The sequence below is a fragment of the Raphanus sativus genome, unplaced genomic scaffold (assembly GCF_000801105.2).
Source record: "Raphanus sativus cultivar WK10039 unplaced genomic scaffold, ASM80110v3 Scaffold1069, whole genome shotgun sequence".
In the NCBI taxonomy this organism is placed as follows: domain Eukaryota; kingdom Viridiplantae; phylum Streptophyta; class Magnoliopsida; order Brassicales; family Brassicaceae; genus Raphanus; species Raphanus sativus.
Genome location: NW_026616383.1, coordinates 2273 through 25845, shown reverse-complemented (window position 1 = coordinate 25845; position 23573 = coordinate 2273). Strand labels below are relative to the sequence as shown.

Genomic DNA, 23573 nt, shown 5'->3' with positions numbered 1-23573 from the left:
TAGTGTTTAATGTTTATGATTTACTCTTTTTTGACGGTTTTAAAATTGTTAAAAAAAATTCATCTTTTGGCAGCTACTAATATTTTTCATTTATTTAAAAACTTAACACAAATTATTATTATTTTTTTATTTAAATTTTATAAAACTGTACATTAATGGCAAACTATGATTAGTTGGTAATTCACCCAAGAAAAATTCATGATAAAATATTAAACTAGGAAACATTCCCATATAAAACAAAATTGTGGTAGTTAAAAGATAATCGATGAATTAAAAGAATGTTTACATTTTTATATTTCTTAAAAAAAAGGGTTTACGATGAGGGATACCAAGAGAGAGAGAGAGAGAGAAGAGAGAGAGAGAGAGAGAGAGAGAGAGAGAGAGAGAGAGAGAGATTTAGTGTTTAGGGTATATCCAAGAATTAGGGTTTAGTGTTTGGATTTTACCCATGGGTTTAAGCTTTGTCCATGGTTTAGGTATATAGTGTTTAGTGTTTATGATTTAATTTTTGTGACGGTTTTAAAATTGTTAAAAACAAATAATATTTTTGCAGCTAATAATATTTTTTTTATTTTTTAAAAATTAACACAAATTATTATTATTTTATTTATTATATTTAAAAAAATTGTACATTAATTGGCAAACTATGATTAGTTGGTAATTCACCCAAGAAAAATTCATGATAAAATATTAAACTAGGAAACACTTCCATATAAATAAAAATAGTGGTAGTTGAAAGATAATCTATGAATTAAAAGAATGTTTACATTTTTATATTTTTCAAAGAACAAAAGGTTTACGATGAAGGGGATACCAAGAGAGAGAGAGAGAGAGAGAGAGAGAGAGAGAGAGAGAGAGAGAGAGAGAGAGAGAGAGAGAGAGAGAGAGAGAGATTTAGTGTTTATGAGTATATCCAAGATTTTACAGTTTAGTGTTTAGATTTACCCAAGGGTTTAGGGTATATCCAAGAATTTAGGGTTTAGTGTTTGGATTTTTACCCAAGGATTTAAGTTTTGTCCAAGGGTTTAGGGTATAGTGTTTAATGTTTATGATTTACTCTTTTGTGGCGGTTTTAAAATTGTTAAAAAATTCATCTTTTGGCAGTTACTAATATTTTTTATTTATTTTTAAAAACTTAACACAAATTATTATTATTTTTTATTTAAATTTTATAAACTGTACATTAATGGCAAACTATGATTAGTTGGTAATTCACCCAAGAAAAATTCATGATAAAATATTAAACTAGGAAACATTCCCATATAAAACAAAATTGTGGTAGTTAAAAGATAATCGATGAATTAAAAGAATGTTTACATTTTTATATTTCTAAAAAAAAAGGGTTTACGATGAGGGGGATACCAAGAGAGAGAGAGAGAGAGAGAGAGAGAGATATAATAATTTAAACCTCAAACTATATTGAATTAAGTAATGTCTAAAATGCTTATAGTTTTGAAACACAAAGACTGAATGGAGAACAAATTTAGTTTTAGTAATACATAAAACATATGAATCGTATTTGAATAATACATATTTATATTATAATACATAAAACATCTGAAGAACAAATTTAGTTTTAATAATACATCAAACATTTGATTAGATATTAATAATATTTATACAGAAAACATAAGAATCGTATTAATGCCCGTGTGCGGACATTAATACGATTCGTATGTTTAAAATAAAAAATATGTTAAAATTTTAATCTTATTTTTTTTAAACACTCATCAATACTGATAAAATCTGAGAGAGAGAGAGAGAGAGAGAGAGAGAGAGAGAGAGAGAGAGAGAGAGAGAGAGAGAGAGCCATAGAGAGATAAACAAAATAAGTTCGAGAGTAAGATGCAAAGAAAGAAATATTGAACAAGTTTGATTACACAAAATTTACATACATAATAATTTGATTATATATTTATAATATTTATACATAAAACCTATGCAAAGAGTGTGATTACACAAATATTTACGTACATATAATTTGATTAGATATTAATAATATTTATCTTACTCGAATTAGATATTATACACAAAATCAGTTCTTCTTACATGGTTCAAAGAATACAGCCAAGTTCTGTGGAATCCTTACATGTTTGAAGTCAATGACCTATGAGGAAGGTATGTTATTATACAAAAATCATTCATATGAAAATCAAATTGTATAATAATAATTATATCTTTATATGCAAGTTCTTGCAAATGAATCAGAGTAAGATAAATCACACTGGTGATATGTATAAACTATTGTGACTATAGAAAAAAGGTTTATGGACAAGCTTTTCAAACCTCAACAGTTAAGGATTTGTATAGACATCGAGCCATTTTCACTCCCACAAATGATGAAGTGGATAAAATAAATGATTACATGCTTTCGCAGTTGTCAGGTAACATGTTTTGTGTTTACTCTTATATTCGAGTAAATTTTTACATGTCACTAAAGTAAAGGATTTACATATGTTTCTATCTCAGTGACGTTATACCGTAAAATCAGCACCACCGAGATTAAACACAAAAAACACACAAAACCCAAATTCCAAACTATATATATATACTTTCTAATATTTTCGAAAAATTGCTGATCTAACCATCTCATCCCGCGCAAGGCGCGGGTAACTACCTAGTGCTATCTTTATAATTGATTTCATCCTCTAAAATATTGACAAAATAACATTTATGAACCTTAAACACCCCAAAATTAGATCATCGAAGGTGGACATTGTACAAAATATATAGTTTGAGGTACAAAAAGTGTTAAGAGATTCTGAGGGCTAAAATGTAAAATAATAACCACTATATAAACACTAATAGCCCGCCCGTATTGATCAAAAGGGGGATATTGACGATTTTTAATCCATTTCTCCAACACCAATCCAGTGAGCAAAGCTTCGCCGCCGTTCGTCGTCACCACCGACCTTCGTTCTCCTCCGATAAGTCATCACCGTCTGGGTCACCACGATTCCTTCACCGATCGAGGCTCTTTCTTTGACGGTTGATTGTAGTAAAAGTCGGTATCTTGATCGATTTGAATCGAAAGTTGTCGCCTTTTTGTGTATATAGAGCTTTTCTTTTACTCCAATTCGAAATATGAGCTGCGTGATTCTGTCTCCATCTCAACTGTTTGCGGTCTCAGCTAGTGTTGGTCTCTCTTTTAGTATTTTTCTTTCAATTGGAACCAAAGATAACTTTTCTAGAGCATTATGAGCGTAGTTAGGTTGCAAGATTCATGAAGAATGTCTAGTTCTTAGGTTTCAAGATTCTTTTAGTCTCTTAGCTCTTGCGTTTGTTGTCACTTTTCTTACCTGGTTTTGTGTTCATTTGACTGATGGAAGGCTCACTGCAATGAGGGGAAGGAGCAAAAGCCCTAGAGGAAACCGATATACCACTCTTTTAGTTCGCAATCTAAGCCATGATTGCAGGTACATTACTTGATTTCTCTTCAGCTATTCTCTTAAGCATATCTACGCATGACGTTTTCGTTTATGTACTGTGAAATAACGTTTAGAAAGTTGATATGTCTTCGGAGCTATCTTGATAACTATATGTCCTTTGTATTGTTGGCTACTATGATTCGAATCTGTATTCGTTTTTTGGCTTTTAGCAAATTCTACTTGTCTTCTTATCTGTCATCTTGGTTTTTTCAGGGAAAAAGATCTGAGGAGTTCATTTGAACAGTTCGGTCCTCTCAAGGACGTTTACTTGCCAAGGGATTATAACACGGGGTGAGAGCATGTTTCAACATCTACTAGTGTTTAAACGCTTAATTCTTACTTGTGTTTCTAATTAGATACTCTCTGCCACCTTTCTTGAATCTGTTCTAGTCTTAAACCCACTAATTTTCGGCGTCAATAAGAGAAAGTACGTGGATTATTCAACTGTACGCTTAAGGAGAAGGATCCAATTTTGATATGTTTGATTGAAGTTGTTGAGGTTTAACAGTGAATCTAAAGAATTTGAAGGCATCAAAAAAAGTAATTAGAGTTCTTATGGAGATGTTCTATATTGTAGTGAAGAGTTCAAAGTGAAGTTTGGGTTTGTATTCAAATTTGAAGATGAATCAAGTCTTCAACAAGTCAATTCTTTATACTGAAACTTGCGAAGTTATTAGCAGGCAAGTGCTTGCTTATTCCATGTTGATATCACCTGTTGCAGGGGATCATATTGCCAACTGTCACCTTAACAGAGGCTTGTGTTGTAAAGGGGTACACATTTGTATTTCCGGTTCCTAGTCTGAGATACTGTTTTGTTTCTTCAATATGTCAAATGCAGAGATCCACGAGGGTTTGGCTTTATTGAATTTGAGGATCGTGATGATGCTGCTGAGGCAAAAGATCAAATGGATGGTAATCTTCTTCTTGGCCGTGAGTTGTCTGTTATGTTTGGAGAAGCTAACAGGAAGAAACCGACTGAAATGAGAGCAAGGCAGCGTAGTGATGGAAGGTGCTTTTGGAGCTCTTTTTTTTTGAACTTTTATGTTTGTTTAATCATCGAGTTAAAGTCTTTTAACATTCTTTTGTGTTTGTGTGGGAGCATTAGATTTCGGGATAGAAGGCGTAGTTCCCCTCGTTACTACCCTCGCTCGCCGCCTAGGTCTTCTCGTTCTCCTCCTCCCTACATAAGACGTCACTCAAGGTTTATGTCTGAACTCCATTACAACACATCTGTGTGGAATAACTGTTCAATGCTTACTATTTATCTATCTCTCCCAGGAAAGAAGGATATGATAGGAGGAGGAGGTCCTACTCACGCTCACCCGCCAACAATGGCTCAAGGGGTCGCAGTGCAAGTCCAGTCACAAGAAAAAGCCGCAGAAGAAGCATTAACCGTAGCCCGAGCAAAAGAAGTATTAGCCAGAGTCCGAGAAGAAACAGGAGTCCGAGCCCTAGGAGGATAAGGAGCAACACACCTCTACCAGCGAGCAGAAGCAGGAGTAGGAGCCCTAGGAGAAGGAGCAACACACCTCTACCAGCGAGAAGAAACAGGAGTCTGAGCCCTAGGAGGAGAAGGAGCAACACACCTGTACCACCAGCGAGCAGCAGAAGGAGTCGGAGACCTAGGAGAAGGAGCAACACACCTGTACCCCCAGCGAGCAGCAGAAGGAGTCGGAGCCCTAGGAGAAGGAGCAACACACCTCTACCAGCGAGCAGAAATAGGAGTAGGAGCCCTAGGAGAAGGAGCAACACACCTCTACCAGCGAGAAGAAACAGGAGTCCGAGCCCTAGGAGGAGAAGGAGCAACACACCTGTACCACCAGCGAGCAGCAGAAGGAGTCGGAGACCTAGGAGAAGGAGCAACACACCTGTACCCCCAGCGAGCAGCAGAAGGAGTCAGAGCCCTAGGAGAAGGAGCAACACACCTCTACCAGCGAGAAGCCGCAGCCCACGTGGGGATTCACCAAGCCAGTGATTGATTCTTTACTATGTTAATAGTCCTCTCTAGACTTTATGGGTTGTCTCTCTCTCTTTTTTTTTCCTTATCCTAAGACAAGGTTATGATGATGTGTATGCAGTGCCGGTCCGGCCATCCGTGGCGCCTAAAGCACACTGTCAATATGCTGCCCCTAACGATATTTTTTTTTCTTTTGTAATATGAATATATAATCAGATAATATAAAATATTATTAAGTTTAACTTGTTTTCATAGAATAAAAAGTAAAAAAAAAACATCATTCATGAAAAATAACTCTCCTCGCTTTTTTCCTGCAAAGTCATTTATCAGTTTCGAGTAATCAAGTTTCTCCGCTAATTCATGCTCAATGGATATCATCGACTGTCCATTCAAACGCTCCTGAGACATAGTCAAATGCAAATCATTCTTAATGAGCTTCAACTTTGAAAAACTTCTTTCTGCAGAAGCAACTGAAATCGGAATTGTTAGTAATATACGATAAGCAATCTATGTGTTTGGATAATAACCATCCATTCTTTTTAGAAACTCCAATATCTGGATCGTTTTTGTAACTTCTTTTGGCAAGATTCCTCTTTTATACTGAAGTTCCATAAACAAATGTTTTCCATCTACATCAAAATGTCCATCGTGCTCTAGAAAACCTTCAAGCTTGACACAAGATAATAAGATATCATCAATTCATCATCTTTTGCTGACTTTAGCCTTTTCAAACCAAACAAAAAGAAAAAAAAGAAAAAAACTTACATAAATTCAGAGAAGATGGAGTGTGATTGATAGAAGATAGAGAAAAACAAACAAGAAGATTGAAAAAAGAAGATGGAACGTCAATTGTTAGGGTAAACAGAATAGGTATTATTGTAATTTATTTGTTTATTACTTAATACCAATATATAAGGAAATAAATTTTTTTTATAAAAGTTAAGTCAATCTTCACGATTGATTCTGAAGTTAAAAAAAAAAATTGGCAATTTGCCTTTATTAATATTAATGACGAATTAAGAAAAAGGTGGGAGGGGGATTCGAAACTGGGGCACTAGACAAGAAACAAGATGTATATTCACCACTACACTAAAGTAAATTCGCTGAACAATCTGCCTCTAAACTTTTAACCCTTGCTTTATAGGCTTTACCCCAGGGCCGGGCATGTGTGTATGTAGTGTTGAATCTTGGCTTCGTATGTTTTGATGACCCGTGTAGTATTTTGTGAACATTTTGCATTACTATGTCCTATTCAAGATGTTATGTAAGTTGCAACTTTGGTAAGCTTTTAGATTTGTGACGGTACAGAAAAAAGCATTTTTACCCTTTACATCCTCTTGTTAATTTGAAAACTTGATTACTAGGTCTGGGCATTTGGTGGCCCGTTCGGTATTGGTCCGGGTGATTCGGATTTTCGGGGTTATGTTTAGAAGTACCATTCGGTATTTACTAATTAACGGATCGAATTCGGTTTGGTTCTTTTCGGTTTCGGTTCGGATCGGATGTAACCAATGTTTAAAATCGTTCAAAAATATATTTTTTAAACCTCAAAAACTAACAAATTTTTGTTTCAAAACATATAAACTGTTTACAAATCTAATTAAATATTAGTTAAAATAACTAAATTAGCTAAAAATAATTCAAAATAACAAATAAAACAAACTACAAAAATATTTTGAATAGTCAAAAGTATCTAAACCACCTTAAAATATATAACTAATTTCGGATATTTTCGGATCTTAGTTCGATTTCGGATCGGTTCAGGTTATAACAAAATACCAAAGTACTAAGCTCATAAGTCTCATTCGGATATTTTTGTATAACAGTTCGAATTCGGTGTCAATTTTTCCGATTCGGGTTTAAGTAGATACTTCGGGTTGAGGTAAAAAACGTCCAGGCCTATTGATTACAAATTCTCCGAGAAGAAAAGAAAACTCTTGGCAAAAAGGCAATTACTCAGCTGGAGAAGTCCTGAGACTGAGAAGTGGCCTATTCAACTTCTTTTAGATTCTGCACCTTCTAGCAATAGCAACGGAACTAAATTTTATCCAAGAGAGAGCCTCGTCAACTTGCACACTCTTCAGCAGTTCATCTCTCTCATTCAAAAGCCAATGTTAATGTTTTCTATGCATCAACATTCTTTTATGTGAAACATCTTTTGAATCTCATAAGAAAATTATATGAAATAAATTTTACACGGGTATCTGAATTATTACAATGAAATAAATTTTCCACGGGTATATGAATTATTACAATCTATATTAAAAATGATCAAAAAAGAATTGTAAAAGTTTAATTATTAAAAATAGTATATATATATATATATGTTTCAAAAAAAAAAAAAAAAATATATATATATATATATATATATTTTTTTTTAAACAAATGGCTAAAAAAAATGAAGGAGACCTATAGTGTTTCCTTTTTAAAATGAGGAGAGCTAAACTATTTTAGTAGGGTTTATCCTCCTCCCCTCTCGCAAAATTGGCCGCTTCTGAGTTTAGAACCCAAAAAGGATAATATAAAAAGGGATTTAAACCTAAAGCCCCGAGAAACAAACCAAAACGGGGCCGCCTAGAGAGGAGACACCTAGAGAGAGCAATAATGGCGAAAGGCGACGATGCTTTGGCGAGGAAGAAGAACAAATCCAACCGGAAGAAGATGAATCGCAAGAACGATTCCGCCGCCGTTTCCTCTCGCATCGCCGCTATCATTGCCGCCAAGAAGCGCCGCCAGACTGGCAAACGCAGCATGTGTCAGGTCTATTCATCTCTCTCTCTCTCTCTCTCTCTACGAGACCTTTGAAAATCGAAAAACGGAAGTTTATTAGATCAAGTTCCCTATTCACTGAATCTGAGTATTATGAATCTTAGAGAGTGTATCTAGTGAATCTGTTTAGTGAATTGATTTGATGAATATGTGTGTGTAGGATTGAATCTTAGGGTGATATTGAGTCTTGTGTTTGATGATTTTGAATAATAGGGAATGTGTTTTAGCCTTCCTACACCAGAAGATCCCTTCAATGAGAAGCTGGGTAAAGTGAGCATTGTCAAAGAGAAGAAGAAGAAGAAGAAAAAGGTCAAGTCTAGAGATGCTCTTTCAGTGAATAAATCTTCTCTTAAGAAACCATCTCGAGACGGTGATGAGAAGAAGACGGAGAAGATGAGGATGATTCATGGTCCACGTAAGTTGGTGATGCTCTGCCTGACCGAAATCGAGAGCTCCTTTCATAACCTTGAGAAGCCTTTGTTCACTAGCACTTGGGGAAATGAGTTCTGGAAATCTTTTCATTCTGGAAAAGATGTTGTTGAGACTAGTGTGACATCTTCCTCCCTTGAACAAATCGCATGGATCGTTTCGACTGCCACTGATGCTATTTCTATGCGAGAGAAATACGAGGAGAGCCTACCACTAAGCAGTAGTCTTTTTCTCTTATATCTCGTACCATCTCAGTCCAAAGCTTCTGAGGTTAGCGTCACTTGTAAACTGTCACATCTCTTATATATAGTGCTGCTGTTTTTTCTTTTAGCAACATTCTTATGTCATGATGCTTAGGTTCGATCGGTTTGCAAGGCGCTGAAACGTCTTGGAGTTCATGCAGTGAGCTTACACAATGGAGCCGAAATAGATCATCAGATTTCTGGGTAGATCTTACCAATCCATTATATTTCTCTTTTTCGTTTTATACAGATAACAGACTGTTGCTAGTTTGCTGCTACATGAAGAAGAATCTTCATTATTCCCTCTGATTCTAACAAGCTGTGTTTTGAGCTGCAGATTGAAAAGCTTAGAACCTGAATTTATAGTTTCCACACCTGAGCGACTTTTGGAGATTGTTGCCCTCAAAGGAGTTGATATATCGGGGGTTTCGTTACTGGTATGCTCCTGTTTCCTGTTTAGTTACTATACTCCTTCAGTTTTTTTCTTATGAATGATAGTTGTTAGTTTTGTTCCTTTTAAGCTTTCAATGATACACCATCAACCCAATGAATTGAGTTTTGTTTCCCATTCTGATATTTGATCCAATGTTTGTTTGACAGAACCTGAAAGGTCTTAGTTGTTTTTTTCTTCTCTTTTTAGTTTTGCTTAAGTGTATCTACTAAGTCCATACCTTGTCACAGCCCAATTTTGTTTTCGTTGCGTTTATTTATAGGTTCTAAATTTATTATGTCTATGGGATCGATTAGTCCCTCTCTATCTCCATGTAGCATGATACAAGAGTTTTTTTTCCAAGACACTGCTAATTGAAGTCTAATATCTATACAGGTGATTGATGAACTAGGTTCACTTTGCGCTAGTGGTTATCTAGATGCGGTGAAATCCATTAAGCAGGCCATCACCAGCGAGCACCGATCAGTAGTTTTCAACGACAGTGCTTCCTGTACTCCAGCCGTCCTGAGTCTTTTGGGGAGATTCTGACAAGTATTGCTAAAGAGAGTGTTTACGGTGTGCTACACAGCTTTGTAACAGAAAAAGAGGAGGATGTGTTTTGTCTTGCTGGTTCATTGGTGAATGTTCTAGAGAATTGTGGCCAGGACGTGCCTGGCTGTTGGAGGAATATGTCTGATGGATCAAACTTGTCGTGTCTCAATACTCTTTTAAGTTGCAATTTTAATTTTTAGTTACTGAAAGTTTTAGCTGCAGGGAACTTTGGTTAAAGTGATATAAATTTTGAGTATTGATGTTTCTTTTTTTCCTTCTGATCATTTTCTTGTCCGGTCCAATGATATGTTTAAAGTTGTTTGATTTTGAGTTCGCATCAAGTTCAATAAGAGACACTCGAGTCTTAATCAGTCACATAATGGGTCCAGACTGTTGTACGAGTTGTGCAGCATAAGATTCTGACAGCAGTTTAGGTTCTTAGGACTTGGGTCTCTTTTGATTGGCAAAGCATTATGCTTTTGTTTTTTATTTTTCAATCAATATTTAATGCCTATTCTTAGATTTTTTTCATCAATGTTTTCATATAAAGTTTTTGGTAGAGTATTTTTAATTATAACTAGATTTTGATTCGTACGTCTGCTTGGATATATTTTAATAAAATATATTTATATTTGTTTTTATGTCAATATTATGACTGGACAAAAAAATCCGAATCCATCAAACCGACCGATCCTGATAGAAAAAATAGTACCAAACCCGAACCGAAATTGATTAAATATCCAAATTATTCAAATTTTAGTATTTAAACTGAAACCGAATCCTATCTAAAATAAGTATTTTAGATACCGAATGTATCTGCAATAGATTTATATACTTGTATATATTAATTATTTTTAAATTTAATGTATATAAAAACTTCTAGAATATATATGGTACTTTTAAGTTGGTTTAAATACTTGAAAATATATAAAATAGTCATAAGTAAATATCTAAAATAGTTAAAATATACTCAAAAACACCAAAATATTTAAAATAATTATTGATTTTCTATCCAAATATTTAAACCAAATCGATTTATGTCAAATTTAGGTTTTCTAACATATGTTATTCAAATTTATATGTAATATATTATTATTATTTTTGATAAACCATATCGGCTGATCCGGTCGGCCCCGGAAAGAATGCATTTAGTGCTACAGAGTGGACTGGCTACCACACTGTCTAACCCGAGTTTGGAATACCTTTCGACTAATGTCAGGGGGTGAACCGATCATCTGTTACGATCCACCATGTAAACCACTTGGGCCAAAGCCCAAATTGAGACTGGCCAAGTGATGATAATTTAGTTCCCAGGGAGTAATATATTATTTTGTTTATAGATTTTGAAAAATTTAAAATATATAATGAATTTTAAATTTTAAACTAATTTAAATGGATTATCCGAACCCGAACCGAACCTAGAAAAACTGATCCAGTTATGACAATGCAGCGTGAATTTTTATGGTTTAATATGTGTATGAAATGATACTCTTATGAAATTTTATAGTTTTGGATGTTTATTTTTTTTGTTTGATTTGTAATAGAAGTTTTGTAAGACTACATTATTATCATTGGACAAACTCAAAACATATCGACAGATATAACTAAATCAGAAGTCCATTCGACATGGATAGTCATTAATTATTTAGGCCCATGCACTTAGAAGAGTTATATTTGTGTCAAATTTTTTTAAAAAATATAAGCCCAAGATAAATGTTATATTTATCTCCAAACAACATTCTAATTTTCTTTAATTCTACAGTTTATGTTGCCAAACAAAATCAAAATATACTTCTATTTTAACAAGATATATATATAATTTAAAAATAATTATGCATAATTAATTTATATTTATTTAATAATATAGAGAATTATTTTTATGATAAAATAAAATTATATTTTTTTAAAATAAAAGTTGCGTTCAAATATTTTTAAATTTATTAAAGAACAATATTTCACATTTAATATATAATATAATTCATAAAACTACACATATCATTCATTATTTTTAATAACAAAACAAAAATAATATATATTTATATATTATAAAAAATATCTATATTATTTAGAAATAAATAAATTGCATATCATATATTAATTTTTATGATAATATTATATGTGTATTATTTACTACTCTACCAATAAATAAAGAGAAATTGTCAAAAATACCATTTTCATAGTACCACTTTTCATGTTTACACTAACCACTTTTACCACTACTTTTAATGAAGGGTTTAGATTTGAAGGTTTAGGATTTAGGGTTTAGATTTGATGTTTTAGAGTTTAAGGTATATAGTTTAGGGTTTAGAGTTGAGGATTTAGGGTTTAGAGTTGAGGATTTAGGGTTTATAGTTTAGACTTTAGGGTTTAGGGTTTAGGATATTGAATTCAGGGTATATAGTTTAGGGTTTAGGGTTTAGAGTTGAAGATTTTGGGTTTAGGGTTTAGAATTAGAGGTTTAGGATTTAGAATTTGGGATTAGAATTTTGAAAAGCATATAAAACAAAGATATAAGAGTTTTTACCATTTCAATAAATAAGGTATTTTTGAAAATGTGTCTTTAGTAGTGGTAAAGATGAATAATGGTACCTTGAAAGTGGTATTTTTGAAAATTCCCCATAAATAAATAATGATAAATAATATATAAAATTATATATAATTAATTAATTTTATTTAATAATATGAAAAAGTTACTTTTATATCAAAACTAAAAATATATATTTTAGATAAATTTTATATTTTTAAATAAATTTTACATTTTAAATAAATTTTACATTTAAAAAATATTTCATTCTTAAAATTTAAATTATATGATTAAATAGATTCATTATTTTAATAAAATTTATTTTATTAATATATATAATCTAAAATTAAATATACTATATACTAAGGGTATGAATGTGATGCAGTTAATATGCAGAAGAAACACAGGACAAATAAATTGAAGTTTTATCTACATATTTTGTCCATTCACCTGTAATATGCAGAACAAATAAATTGCAGTTCAATCTGCTTGCAGAACATTTTATATTTAAAAAAAAAATCTGTAAACACAGCAAAAAGGAAACTGATCAAACACAGAGGGCCAATAGATGATTTTCTTTTTCTTTTTTTTTCCTACAAATACTATACACACAACTTCATTTCTTTATTTATAAGCTGAAGTTATATAATTTTTTTTAAACACCTATATACATTTACTTGACATATCCATAAATTTAACATAATTTCTGTAAAACATATTTGACAAATTATATTAGTATGCTATAAAATATATAAATATACTAATTAATCTAACTAGAACATAACAAAATATATAAAACTTAAACCATACCAAAATTTACAGAAACCTGCACGGTACTCTTTTTAAAATTTGAAAAATAAAAATTGTTACATCTGAATTACTTGAATATTTGTCAAGCTTATAGGGTTTTAGCTCAGAGTATATTGGAACCATTTTTAATTTAGCTATGTTTTGGGTTTTTAAAAAAACTGACAAGAGTCAGACATCAATTATATATTGTAATTATATTTAATTTTATATAATGTTAAATTTTTATTGTATTTATTATAATAATACTATTTATTTTTAAATATAATATTTTGTATTTTTTGTTTAAATATTTAGTTTACATATATTTAATCATTCGGTCAATGTTTAGAAAACCGGACCAGACCGGCCGGTCGGACCGTGATTCGCTTTTCTAACAGGTTCTGAGTTATGCTAAAACCAGATTTGAGTTAAACCGGTAAACGCAATCAAAAACCGGTCAAACTTGTTAAAAATTCATGTTTATATATATATATATATATATATATATATATCTAAATAAATTAGCTTTCGTTATAATTTATATCATATAAAATCTTAATTTTACTTTCATATCATTTTTAGATTATTACAATGGTATAAAGATTATAAATTTTTTTATAGTTAATATATATATATATATATATATATATATATATATTACTTAATTTAAAATTAAGTTAGAATATAAAACTCGGTTGGATCCGTCTTATCATTGATCCAATTGTAATACTAAGTCAATGTCCAATCTGGATTTCAAAACGTTGCATTCAATTAAATATGATAACTCTGTAAATTAACGAGTTTAATCTGCATTTGTTCTACTTGATCTGCATGATCTGCATTTGTTCTGCTTGATCTGCATTATCTGTTGATCTGCATATTTTGATCTGCATCACCCATTATGATAAATTAAATTTGTATACTGTTTCTACTAATCATTTTATTAAAAACTTTAACGAGAGCATCCAACTTCTAAAGCATACTTCTATTACTTTATCATCATCTGTACCAATCAAGTATTTGTGGCGAAATGGGGCTGACCATTTTGTTCCTAAGTTTTCTTCTAAAGCAACGTGGCACAGTATCTGCAGAGAAGTAGCGCCAGAGGTTCCTTGGTTCGATCTGGTGTGGTTCAAGGAAGAGATTCCTAGATGTTCTTTTGTTGCTTGGATGGCTATTCTCTCCAGGCTTCCTACCAAAGATAGACTGTCATCTTGGGGTATCATAATTCCTACGTCTTGTGTCCTCTGCTCTACGGCAGGAGTCTCACCAGCACTTATTCTTTCTGTGCCCTTTTGTCTCCGTTATTCGGACTCATTTCTCAGGAAATAATTGGCAAGCTGCTCCGTCGTCGATGCTCGCTGTGGCAGATATCCTTTCTCTTAACCAGATTGCTGTTTCTCCTAGGCTGCAAGTGGTAATTAAATTGTTGATGCAGGCTATGTCTATTGTACTTGGCGAGAGAGGAACTAACGCATCTTCAAGCAGGTTGCCTCTTCTGAAGCAGGGATCATCCCTAGAGTTGATAGACTAATCCGAGATCATCTGCTATCCATTCCTCCTGCAAGACCAGGGTCTCCATCCCTTCTGCAAATCTTCTTCTCCCTCACTTTTCGGCCGCCTTAGTGTTGTTCGCTGCTCTTTATTTTATTTTCTTGTATTTCTCCTTTTCATGTAACAAGTGGATTTCCACAACCTTAAAAAACAGAAAAATCTGGTATAAATCTTAACATTTACACAAAAAAAAGATTTATTTCTTGGGACCTTCTTGGGACTATCTGTTTGTTAGCTGGCAGATTGCAACTTTGTCTGTTGTTAATAAAGGGTCTCTACATTATTGTACTTGCTTCTACTGATTCTTATGTTGGTAATGGTAAGCTATTTATCTTCAGATTTTGCTTTCATAAAAAAAGTTAATCAGTGTCTGTCTTTAATCATTGAACTTATGATTATCAGGACATAAACAAACTAACATAGAGCTTATTTGGACAATGTTAGCTGCGGCTGGTTACAAAAACGTTTGTTTTTTTATGTCCAGGCAAATATAAATGAGAACTTAAAAAAAAGAGAACTTAAATGCTACGGTATGGTCCCTTATTATATGCATCACATATTCACATACCCAATCTTTATCACTTTAGGGTTAATCTACTCTATGAGAAAAGAAACTAAAGATTTAGCGAGTACGGGTGGTTTGTTTTAGGTTCCTAAACATTTTACATGTTCCTTTTTTATTGCAAATAAAGTTGTCTAGTTTATTCATGCGATATCATTTACCGTGGGGGTCATCTTTAGCTTTCTTTCTGTGGTGAGTCACATGGAAACTCATGTTGCCTTAAGGCACCGTAAAACCATGATGATGATGGTGAATGTCGGTGAAGACGTGGCTTTCAAGCCAGTTATGATGAGTGCACATGCATATTAAAAAAGAGGAAGATTAAAGATGCAGTTTGCAGAGGTGTTCTGTATCAGTTCGTGAAGTACTACAGGAGGTAGTACAGGCGTGTCTCATGAAGATGAAATTGAATGATAGATTGAGTTTTGTGATGTGCGTGAACTTGATGAGCTTGGAAAAGGAAAGAATATATGTGTTTGAAGATATATGGACGTTTTCCATAAAGTAAAAGGGAGTTTACTTGAAGATGAAGTTTTCCATTAAGGTAAATGGAAAGTTACCTTATGTGTATTGGAAAGACTTGGAGAGCAAGTGGAAGACTTGGAGAGCGAGTTAAAGACGTGGAGAATAAGTTCTAGTCTGCTATATAAGGATAGACGTGCCTTATGAGAAAGTAAGATCTTGTATAGAAGAGTAAGAGGATCTCATTGTATATTGGTGTATCTGCTTGGTGTCGAAGCAGTGTCTGTAGTAGTTGTCGATGGAGTCTGATTTGGACTTAGTTTGGTGTCCTTGGTGTTGACGCTTTGTGTGGTGGAGTTAGCCATCGTGTGTAGCTCGTGGTGAGTTGTGTGTGTGCTTGGAGGATCAAACGTTTTGTATCACTGGTGTGCGTTGGGTGCTGACGTACTTGGTGAAGTACTTCCGAGAAGTGGAAGATCGAAGCCTAGACTCAGGGGGAGTTTAGCAAAGGAGGTGTCATTGAAGAGGTCTGTGAAGATTACAGCTGTAGAAGACAGTGTGCTCTGGCGTGTCCGGATGGGATCCGTTGTATTCCTAATCTTTGTAGATTGCTCCTTAGAAAAGAGTGGTAGACACTCGTGTGTGTTGTACCATATATCAATTGTAGGTTGCTCCTTGTTCTAAGTCAATGAAATCTGGACGAGGTCCCGGGGATGTAGGAAACGAACCCGTTTAACAAACTTTGTGTCTATTTTACTTTCTGCACTAGTTTTTGTCGCTCTCTCTACATTAACAAGTGGTATCAGAGAGGGTCACCTAAGTTACTGGTGTGATCTGGGAGAGTGAGGACAGAAACTTGTTCAGGAAGTAATACAAAGTTTGATTTAAGATTGATGAAGATGGCGTGATGGGATTTCTTCATAGATTTGGAAGGTGCTGATCTTCGAGTTGGTTTTTGACCATGATGTGACTCATAGGGGGAGATTGAAGACGTGGCTTTCAAGCCAGTTATGATGAGTGCACATGCATAGTCAAAAAGGAGGAGATTGAAGATGCAGTTTGCATAGGTGTTCTGTATCAGTTCGTGAAGTACTACAGGAGGTAGTACAGGCGTGTCTCATGAAGATGAAACTGAATGATAGATTGAGTTTTGTGATGTGCGTGAACTTGATGAGCTTGGAAAAGGAAAGAAGATATGTGCTTGAAGACATATGGACGTTTTCCATAAAGTAAAAGGGAGTTTACTTGAAGATGAAGTTTTCCATTAAGGTAAATGGAAAGTTACCTTATGTGTATTGGAAAGACTTGGAGAGCAAGTGGAAGACTTGGAGAGCGAGTTAAAAACGTGGAGAATAAGTTCTAGTCTGCTATATAAGGATAGACATGCCTTATGAGAAAGTAAGATCTTGTATAGAAGAGTAAGAGGATCTCATTGTATATTGGTGTATCTGCTCGGTGTCGAAGCAGTGTCTGTAGTAGTTGTCGATGGAGTCTGATGTGGACTTAGTTTGGTGTCCTTGGTGTTGACGCTTTGTGTGGTGGAGTTACCATCGTGTGTAGCTCGTGGTGAGCTGTGTGTGTACTTGGAGGATCATGCGTTTTGTATCACTGGTGTGCGTTGGGTGCTGACGTACTTGGTGAAGTACTTCCGAGAAGTGGAAGATCGAAGCCTAGACTCAGGGAGAGTTTAGCAAAGGAGATTTCATTGAAGAGGTCTGTGAAGATTGCAGCTGTAGAAGACAGTGTGCTCTGGCGTGTCCGGATGGGATCCGTTGTATTCCTAATCTTTGTAGAGTGCTCCTTAGAAAAGAGTGGTAGACACTCGTGTGTGTCGTACCATATAGCAATTGTAGGTTGTTCCTTGTTCTAAGTCAATGAAATCTGGACGAGGTCCCGGGGATGTAGGAAACAAACCCCGTTAACAAACTTTGTGTCTATTTTACTTTCTGCACTAGTTTCTCTGCCCTCACTACATTAACAGTCGGCATCCTAGGGTCCCCACACATCCTTCCCAATACAGCTCATCGTATGATTGGTTCCAGATTAAGTACCCCTTCTGTCTTATTAATCTTTTGTGTGAACCCAGATCAATTACATCTGATATTTTTGTAACTTCCATAACAAGTTATGATGGATTTTTGGACATACTGTAAGATTAACGAGGCCATAAAACAGTCTGAAGAAAACACAGAGAAACAGATGGTTACATTAAGAGTAATACAACACTCTATTAACAATATAATCAAATGACACACAAACTCATTAGCAAAAACAATAAAACAAATGAACCAAAAAAAAGAAGAATGATAAATGTGTGTTTTGGCTCAAAAGAGAAGACCAGATGCTAAAGCAACAACAGATGCAAACAATGCTGGTACAAACATGGCAGCATCAGAAGTTGGACTTGGAGCCGGAGCTTCTACGGTGGCGGCAGCTGCTTGTCCTACAGCTGAGAAAGCCACTGCAACGACCATGAAAACAACCATCATCTTCATTGCCATTGGTTATGTTTAATGTAGGAAGAAGAACAGGAATTTAGAAGAGAGATTTTGTTTTTCTTTTGTGTGTGTTTTGTTGTGTTATGATGATAATAATTGTGGGGATGGTATATAGTCTATTTATACAACAATTGAATGAGACTTTTGCAGCTGGCAAATTGGCTGTCTCTTGGCTCAAACCACACTCTTTCTCACCCACTATCCTTTTTTCTTTCCAACCTCACAATTTTAAAATTTTTACTTTCATTTTTGTTTTGGTTAATAATAAATTTGTGTGTTCATTCACATGAGTAGAGTTCAAAAGAAAACAAGTTACATCAAAGTTAATTAGTCCCTTCTTTTTCCCAATAACTTTTGCTTTAAAAAAACTAAGAAATCATTTGTTCAGAAGAAAAAAAGTAAGAAATCAAAGTTAAGTTTATATAACAGAGATTAGCTGTCAGTAATCTTAAAATCTCTAGAAATTGTAAAATTTTATTGTCTACAAACGCATTTTTATATTAAATTATACTAACATATTTGCTGCAGAATCATCTTCATCAATACTTGTATATTTAAGGGAATACTACTTCAAGAATCACTTTGTACTGTTTTTAATTTCATCATGGTTCAGGTAGCCGTTTTAAGTGCTTTCTTGAAATTAGGGAAGGTTTGTTTCAACGTTCACACCAAATTGTGAAAATAACCAGCAACCCCACTACAAAAAGAGTTAATAGTATTTTTGATAACTTTTGAGATTTTTTTTTGTCTACTTTTGATCATTGCAATACTCTGTTACAAATAGCATATCATTATTCATTGTAGAAAAAATCAAACTGACCAAAGAAGAAGAATGATAAATAGCTAGCTGGAAATACTTAAACATACCAACAAACAACTATGCACGGTCATATGCTCAAGGCTGGGCTGTCTTTGTCGACATTAACAAACGAAGTCTTTGCTGCCGTTTTAATTATTTAGCATTTCGAAATCGAAACGAGTTATTCTCTCTCTATTATTGTTCAATTTCATTAATTATATATAATTCTCCTTAATGAGTTATCAGTAACGGTTGAAGTTTTAAATCAACAAATAGTTTTTTTGTCACTTAAATCAACAAATAGTTTAAGTTGTTTAAACAAGGCGGCAAGAGAAAGTGAGATTCCAATATTCATATGTTAATTCTTAAAATAAGAAGTGAAACTTTTCTGACGATTGACCAACGCATAGTGCGTTCCAAGTTGGAACATTTTTTACTTTGAAATGTAATGGACCGTTGGTGGGATTCAAATCTAGTTACTTTGTCCAGAAATCTGTTTATAAATCTTTGTTTGCCTCCTTTTGATGTTTCTCAGGACTTATAAATCTTTCTCAGAAACAAATATACCTTCTTTTTTTTATCAACACAAATATAAATAACTGTTAGGTGTTCAAAAGAAATATAATAGTTACAAATATACCAATTTTTAAGAATACACTAATATAATATAAATAACTGTTGGTGGGATTCAAATCTAGTTACTTTGTCCAGAAATCTGTTTATAAATCTTTGTTTGCCTACTTTTGCTGTTTCTCAGGACTTATAAATCTTTCTCAGAAACAAATATATGTTCTTTTTTTATCAACACAATTATAAATAACTGTTGGGTATTCAAAAGAAATTTATAATAGTTAGTAACAAGAACAAGGAAGATAATTTTGGATGACATCTCCAAGCAAAGCAATGTCATCAATTCTGAGATTAATAAGTACAAGAACAAGGAAGATAATTTTGGAACACCATGGGTTATAAAAGGCTGTGAAGAAATTAAAGATGATTATGATCCAGGTATGTTTAAAAATAAAGCCATTTGAATATTTTATATACCTGTCAAAACTTGCATTTAGCTTTGTTTTTTTATTAGTTGAATGGTGGAATATTTATGGGACATCAGTGCCTAATTTGTAAAGAATGGCAAAGAGAATTTTGTCTTTGACTACTAGTTTATCGGGATGTGAAAGAGCTTGGAGTTCTTTTGAAGGGTAATTTTTTTTATTGGTTTATGATTCTAAACTGTTCGAACTTTATATTTTAATACTGATCACTTTGTTTTTAAAATGTATATACATACAAAAAAGAGAAACCGGCTTAGTACAACCAGAATGAATAATCTTGTATTTGTCCAATTTAATACAAGATTGTTAAAACAAAAGAAAAAAAACAGAAGGAATGTATTAATTGCTGATGATGCTATTCATGCTCAAGAATGGCTTGTTGAAGGTGTTGATGGAGAACATGAATCAGCTACCGGTGTAGGAGCTGGTGGTGCAGAAAGAGAGGCATGAGATTAGAGAACTGCATGATGAAGATTTTATTTCCGATAAAGAAGAGGAAGATTTTGCTGGTACTAATTTGGAATCAGATGAAGACCAAGTTTACGATGGAGAAGAATGATAATTCACATTTTAGTTTGGTTTTTTTTCTTTACATTTTATTTTTAGTTATTATTTGATTCAAGGATGATAGATTTTTTCTTGTTTAGTTATTTGATTTTAAGAACTTAGTATTGAAACCTTATAATATTTTAGTATTACTTTTATTTTATTTTTATATTAGTTATCAATTAGTTATATATATATAACTATATATAACTATCAATTAGTTTTATTTATATATATATATATATATATATATATATATAATATCCGCTTAGGCCTCGTTTAGGTGTCCACGTATATAGCTATACGCTAGGCGTTGGGTCGCCGCATAACGAGCGCATAGCGCATTTTAGAACACTGATAGTTATAAATATACCAATTTTTAAGAATACACTATTATAATATAATAACTGTTGGGTGATCAAAAGAAATTATATATATATATATAACTGTTGACTGAACTGAATATATATAAATGTCCAATTATTTTACATATTTTCATTCAAAAAGAATATAAATGTCCGTTTGGAAAATTTTAAAATTTTAAAATATTAATTATTTTGTATTTTAGTATTTTAAAACACCTACATTATATTAGTTACATAATCCTCTAAGAAAATAGATCCATGCTGAATTTTTCTTTTTCTTTGCTAAGGATCTTTTAAATCTAGACATTGATATTTTAAATATGTGAAGGATATACAGTTTTGTCAGTTTTAGATTATATAAATGGGGTGTGATTGTATAGCACTGATACCGATAATTTTTTGGTGGAAACATTTGTTACTATCAGTTCAACTTATAACGAAGATAAACATGAATCTTAATATATCTTAATATATAAAACAGACTTTTCTGGCTGCTCATTGCGCCACGTTCCCACTGGAAGGGTGGGCATTTCGCGACACGTGTCGCATCCTCAGTGCTCTATTATTTTTTTGTCGTGCGTTTTGGTTTCAGATTCGGAATAGGGCCCAAGCCCATCACCAAAGAAACCCCTACCGAATTAGGTCGTCAATTCGTCTTCCTCATCTCGCTGCGATCTCCCAGAAGTTCAAATCTACCTTCTCGACTTCACTCCACTATTCAGTATATATACATCGCTTGAAAACGTAAGCTTAATACTTTTCCCTTTCCGATTGCAGAACTTCTGTTAGTTTCTAGACTCATGGCGACCTCTCTAATTCATTTCACAGAATTGAAGGCTGGTTGTTGTTGACAAGGCTCCTTCGATTTTGAGAAGCCAAATCGAAGCCCAGAATGTTAAGAAAGGGAGTGAACTGATCTGTTTTGCTATGGTCCTTATTGATTCGAAGGTACGACTTTTACCTTCTTCATACAGAATATGAGAATCATTTTTTTTTCTTATGCTCATCCTTTTATATCACAGGCTACGGAGCTAAGCGTTCTCGATATTGCATGAAGCAATCCAACCTTCAAGGTTGCTGAAGCCCATGTGTCAATTAGATTCACAGACCAAACTGTGAACTGCTCCCCAAGGAGTGTTTTTAGGTTTCAAAAATACGAGCAGCTCATGTCAGTAGCCAATACAGAAACTTATTTCCAGGTTTTAATATTGAAATCCCTAAACGATCACTCCATATTATGAGTATACATTTCACAGAGAATTAGCCCTAATAGTTGTATTGGTTGGCAGATAACGTTGGAGAAATGAGGCGTTCAAACCATCTACAACTAAAAGACTCAGAGCACTCAACGCCTTCACAGGTATTTGAGAAATCTCATGCCTCTATTCAGTACCCCGTTTTACGTATATGTGCGTGTCTGCTATAAATGATAATTAACTAATATTTTCCACTGATGGGACACGCATGTATGCTTGAGTGTTTTTGACAGGCTATCTGCACCTAGATAAAAAAATTACTAGAATCTGGTGTTGAACTAAAGGGGGTCGTTGCAACAATTATAAACCCAAAACTTGTCGGAGATAAGAAACAACTCCCAGTAACTCTTGGTCCACTCTGTTATAGGAATAAAATTTCAGCTATCATCCAAACCTTTGTGTCCATGTTTTTATATTAAGAAGTCCACACAAGTTTCAGAAATTTCAGAAACCTCCTGATTCACGCTTGCTAACTATATTAGATGCTAGACAGTTTCAAAAGCTCTCAAAGTAATCACTTATGTTGGCTGTTTATTGATTGAATTTACTTACAGGGAGGCTGTTTCTGGACGCTACACCGGGAACGAATTATATCTTGACAACAAGCGTGGAGTGAGCAATAGCTTTCTCAAAAAGTAGGGTCTTTTAAACTTCTATATAGAATATTTTGCTTTATAATTTCTTCACGGTACTCACGGACCTCTTTAATATTTTCAAGACATTCTTGACTAGGTCATTGCAATCAAGAGCACAATCAACGGCGGTACACATGGGATACAGCGTGTAATTCTGACTCTGCGTCTACAATGGAAGCCTCAACAGTTTAAAATCCATTGTTTGTAACTTTTTACAACTTTGTATGGTATCTTATTCTCCAAGAATTTCATCTTCATTGATACTTTACAGCGATGTGAATGTGTGAGTGTTAGTCTGTTCGATGGCCTAGCTTTTGCATTTCATAAGAAATTGCATGAAGCTTTGCAGTGATATAGTAGGAAATGCTATTATGTTGCTCTTGAAGTAGATGAAATTACAGAAAGGAGATCGATGTTTGGAGTGAAAATATTTATTTTGCATTTTGCTTCGTAGTGTATATTTTTTGGCTTTTTATATAAGGCTAACATATTCTTCGATTATTTTGTTCCTTTTAATTATGTAATTTCTATATATATTTTTTGGTGTTACTATGTAAAAACTGAGAAGTATTTGATGAGAAATGAATTATAGGCTTTCATTCAATACAAGTCCAACAACAAAGTTACAGAATAGATTCAATTCAAAACAAAAAAAAACAAAGTTATAGAATAGATTAACTATGGATGAAAGAAAAACGAATTTCAGGGAACATTTATATGC

At 33.5% G+C, this 23573-nt stretch overlaps 3 protein-coding genes and 1 long non-coding RNA gene across 5 annotated transcripts; 3 read left to right on the top strand and 1 right to left on the bottom strand.

Moving 5' to 3' along the window:
- The first annotated feature begins 3339 nt into the window (after positions 1-3339).
- Positions 3340-5403, top strand: LOC130503632 (serine/arginine-rich SC35-like splicing factor SCL33). The gene is made up of 6 exons (XM_056998258.1): positions 3340-3416; positions 3642-3719; positions 4267-4437; positions 4528-4629; positions 4692-5041; positions 5309-5403. The coding sequence occupies exons 1-6, from the start codon at positions 3340-3342 to the stop codon at positions 5401-5403; spliced, it is 873 nt and encodes a 290-aa protein (XP_056854238.1).
- A 2414-nt stretch (positions 5404-7817) lies between these two features.
- LOC130503634 (ATP-dependent RNA helicase DBP3-like) lies at positions 7818-10083 on the top strand. The gene is made up of 5 exons (XM_056998259.1): positions 7818-8145; positions 8368-8853; positions 8941-9029; positions 9163-9262; positions 9652-10083. The coding sequence occupies exons 1-5, from the start codon at positions 7990-7992 to the stop codon at positions 9802-9804; spliced, it is 984 nt and encodes a 327-aa protein (XP_056854239.1). The 5' UTR covers positions 7818-7989; the 3' UTR covers positions 9805-10083.
- A 7797-nt stretch (positions 10084-17880) lies between these two features.
- Positions 17881-18300, bottom strand: LOC130503635 (arabinogalactan protein 21-like). Its single transcript, XM_056998260.1, has one exon. The coding sequence runs from the start codon at positions 18197-18199 to the stop codon at positions 18023-18025; it is 177 nt and encodes a 58-aa protein (XP_056854240.1). The 5' UTR covers positions 18200-18300; the 3' UTR covers positions 17881-18022.
- A 3149-nt stretch (positions 18301-21449) lies between these two features.
- LOC130503633 (uncharacterized) lies at positions 21450-23109 on the top strand. Of its 2 annotated transcripts, none has more exons than XR_008940886.1 (6): positions 21450-21705; positions 21790-21909; positions 21984-22160; positions 22251-22321; positions 22772-22852; positions 22950-23109. It is a non-coding gene; the product is annotated as an uncharacterized LOC130503633 (long non-coding RNA). The 2 variants fall into 2 exon arrangements; XR_008940885.1 differs by having other exon boundaries at positions 21452-21705; positions 22936-23109.
- The last annotated feature ends 464 nt before the right edge of the window (positions 23110-23573 follow it).

Coding starts and splice junctions, on each gene's coding strand:
- LOC130503632 (XM_056998258.1), top strand. CDS start 3,340: ATGAGGGGAAGGAGCAAAAGCCCTAGAGGAAACCGATATACCACTCTT. Junction 4,630..4,691: donor TACATAAGACGTCACTCAAG/GTTTATGTCTGA, acceptor TGCTTACTATTT/ATCTATCTCTCCCAGGAAAG. Junction 5,042..5,308: donor ACCAGCGAGCAGCAGAAGGA/GTCGGAGACCTA, acceptor CTGTACCCCCAG/CGAGCAGCAGAAGGAGTCAG.
- LOC130503634 (XM_056998259.1), top strand. CDS start 7,990: ATGGCGAAAGGCGACGATGCTTTGGCGAGGAAGAAGAACAAATCCAAC. Junction 8,146..8,367: donor GCAAACGCAGCATGTGTCAG/GTCTATTCATCT, acceptor TTTGAATAATAG/GGAATGTGTTTTAGCCTTCC. Junction 9,030..9,162: donor ATAGATCATCAGATTTCTGG/GTAGATCTTACC, acceptor TTTGAGCTGCAG/ATTGAAAAGCTTAGAACCTG.
- LOC130503635 (XM_056998260.1), bottom strand. CDS start 18,199: ATGGCAATGAAGATGATGGTTGTTTTCATGGTCGTTGCAGTGGCTTTC.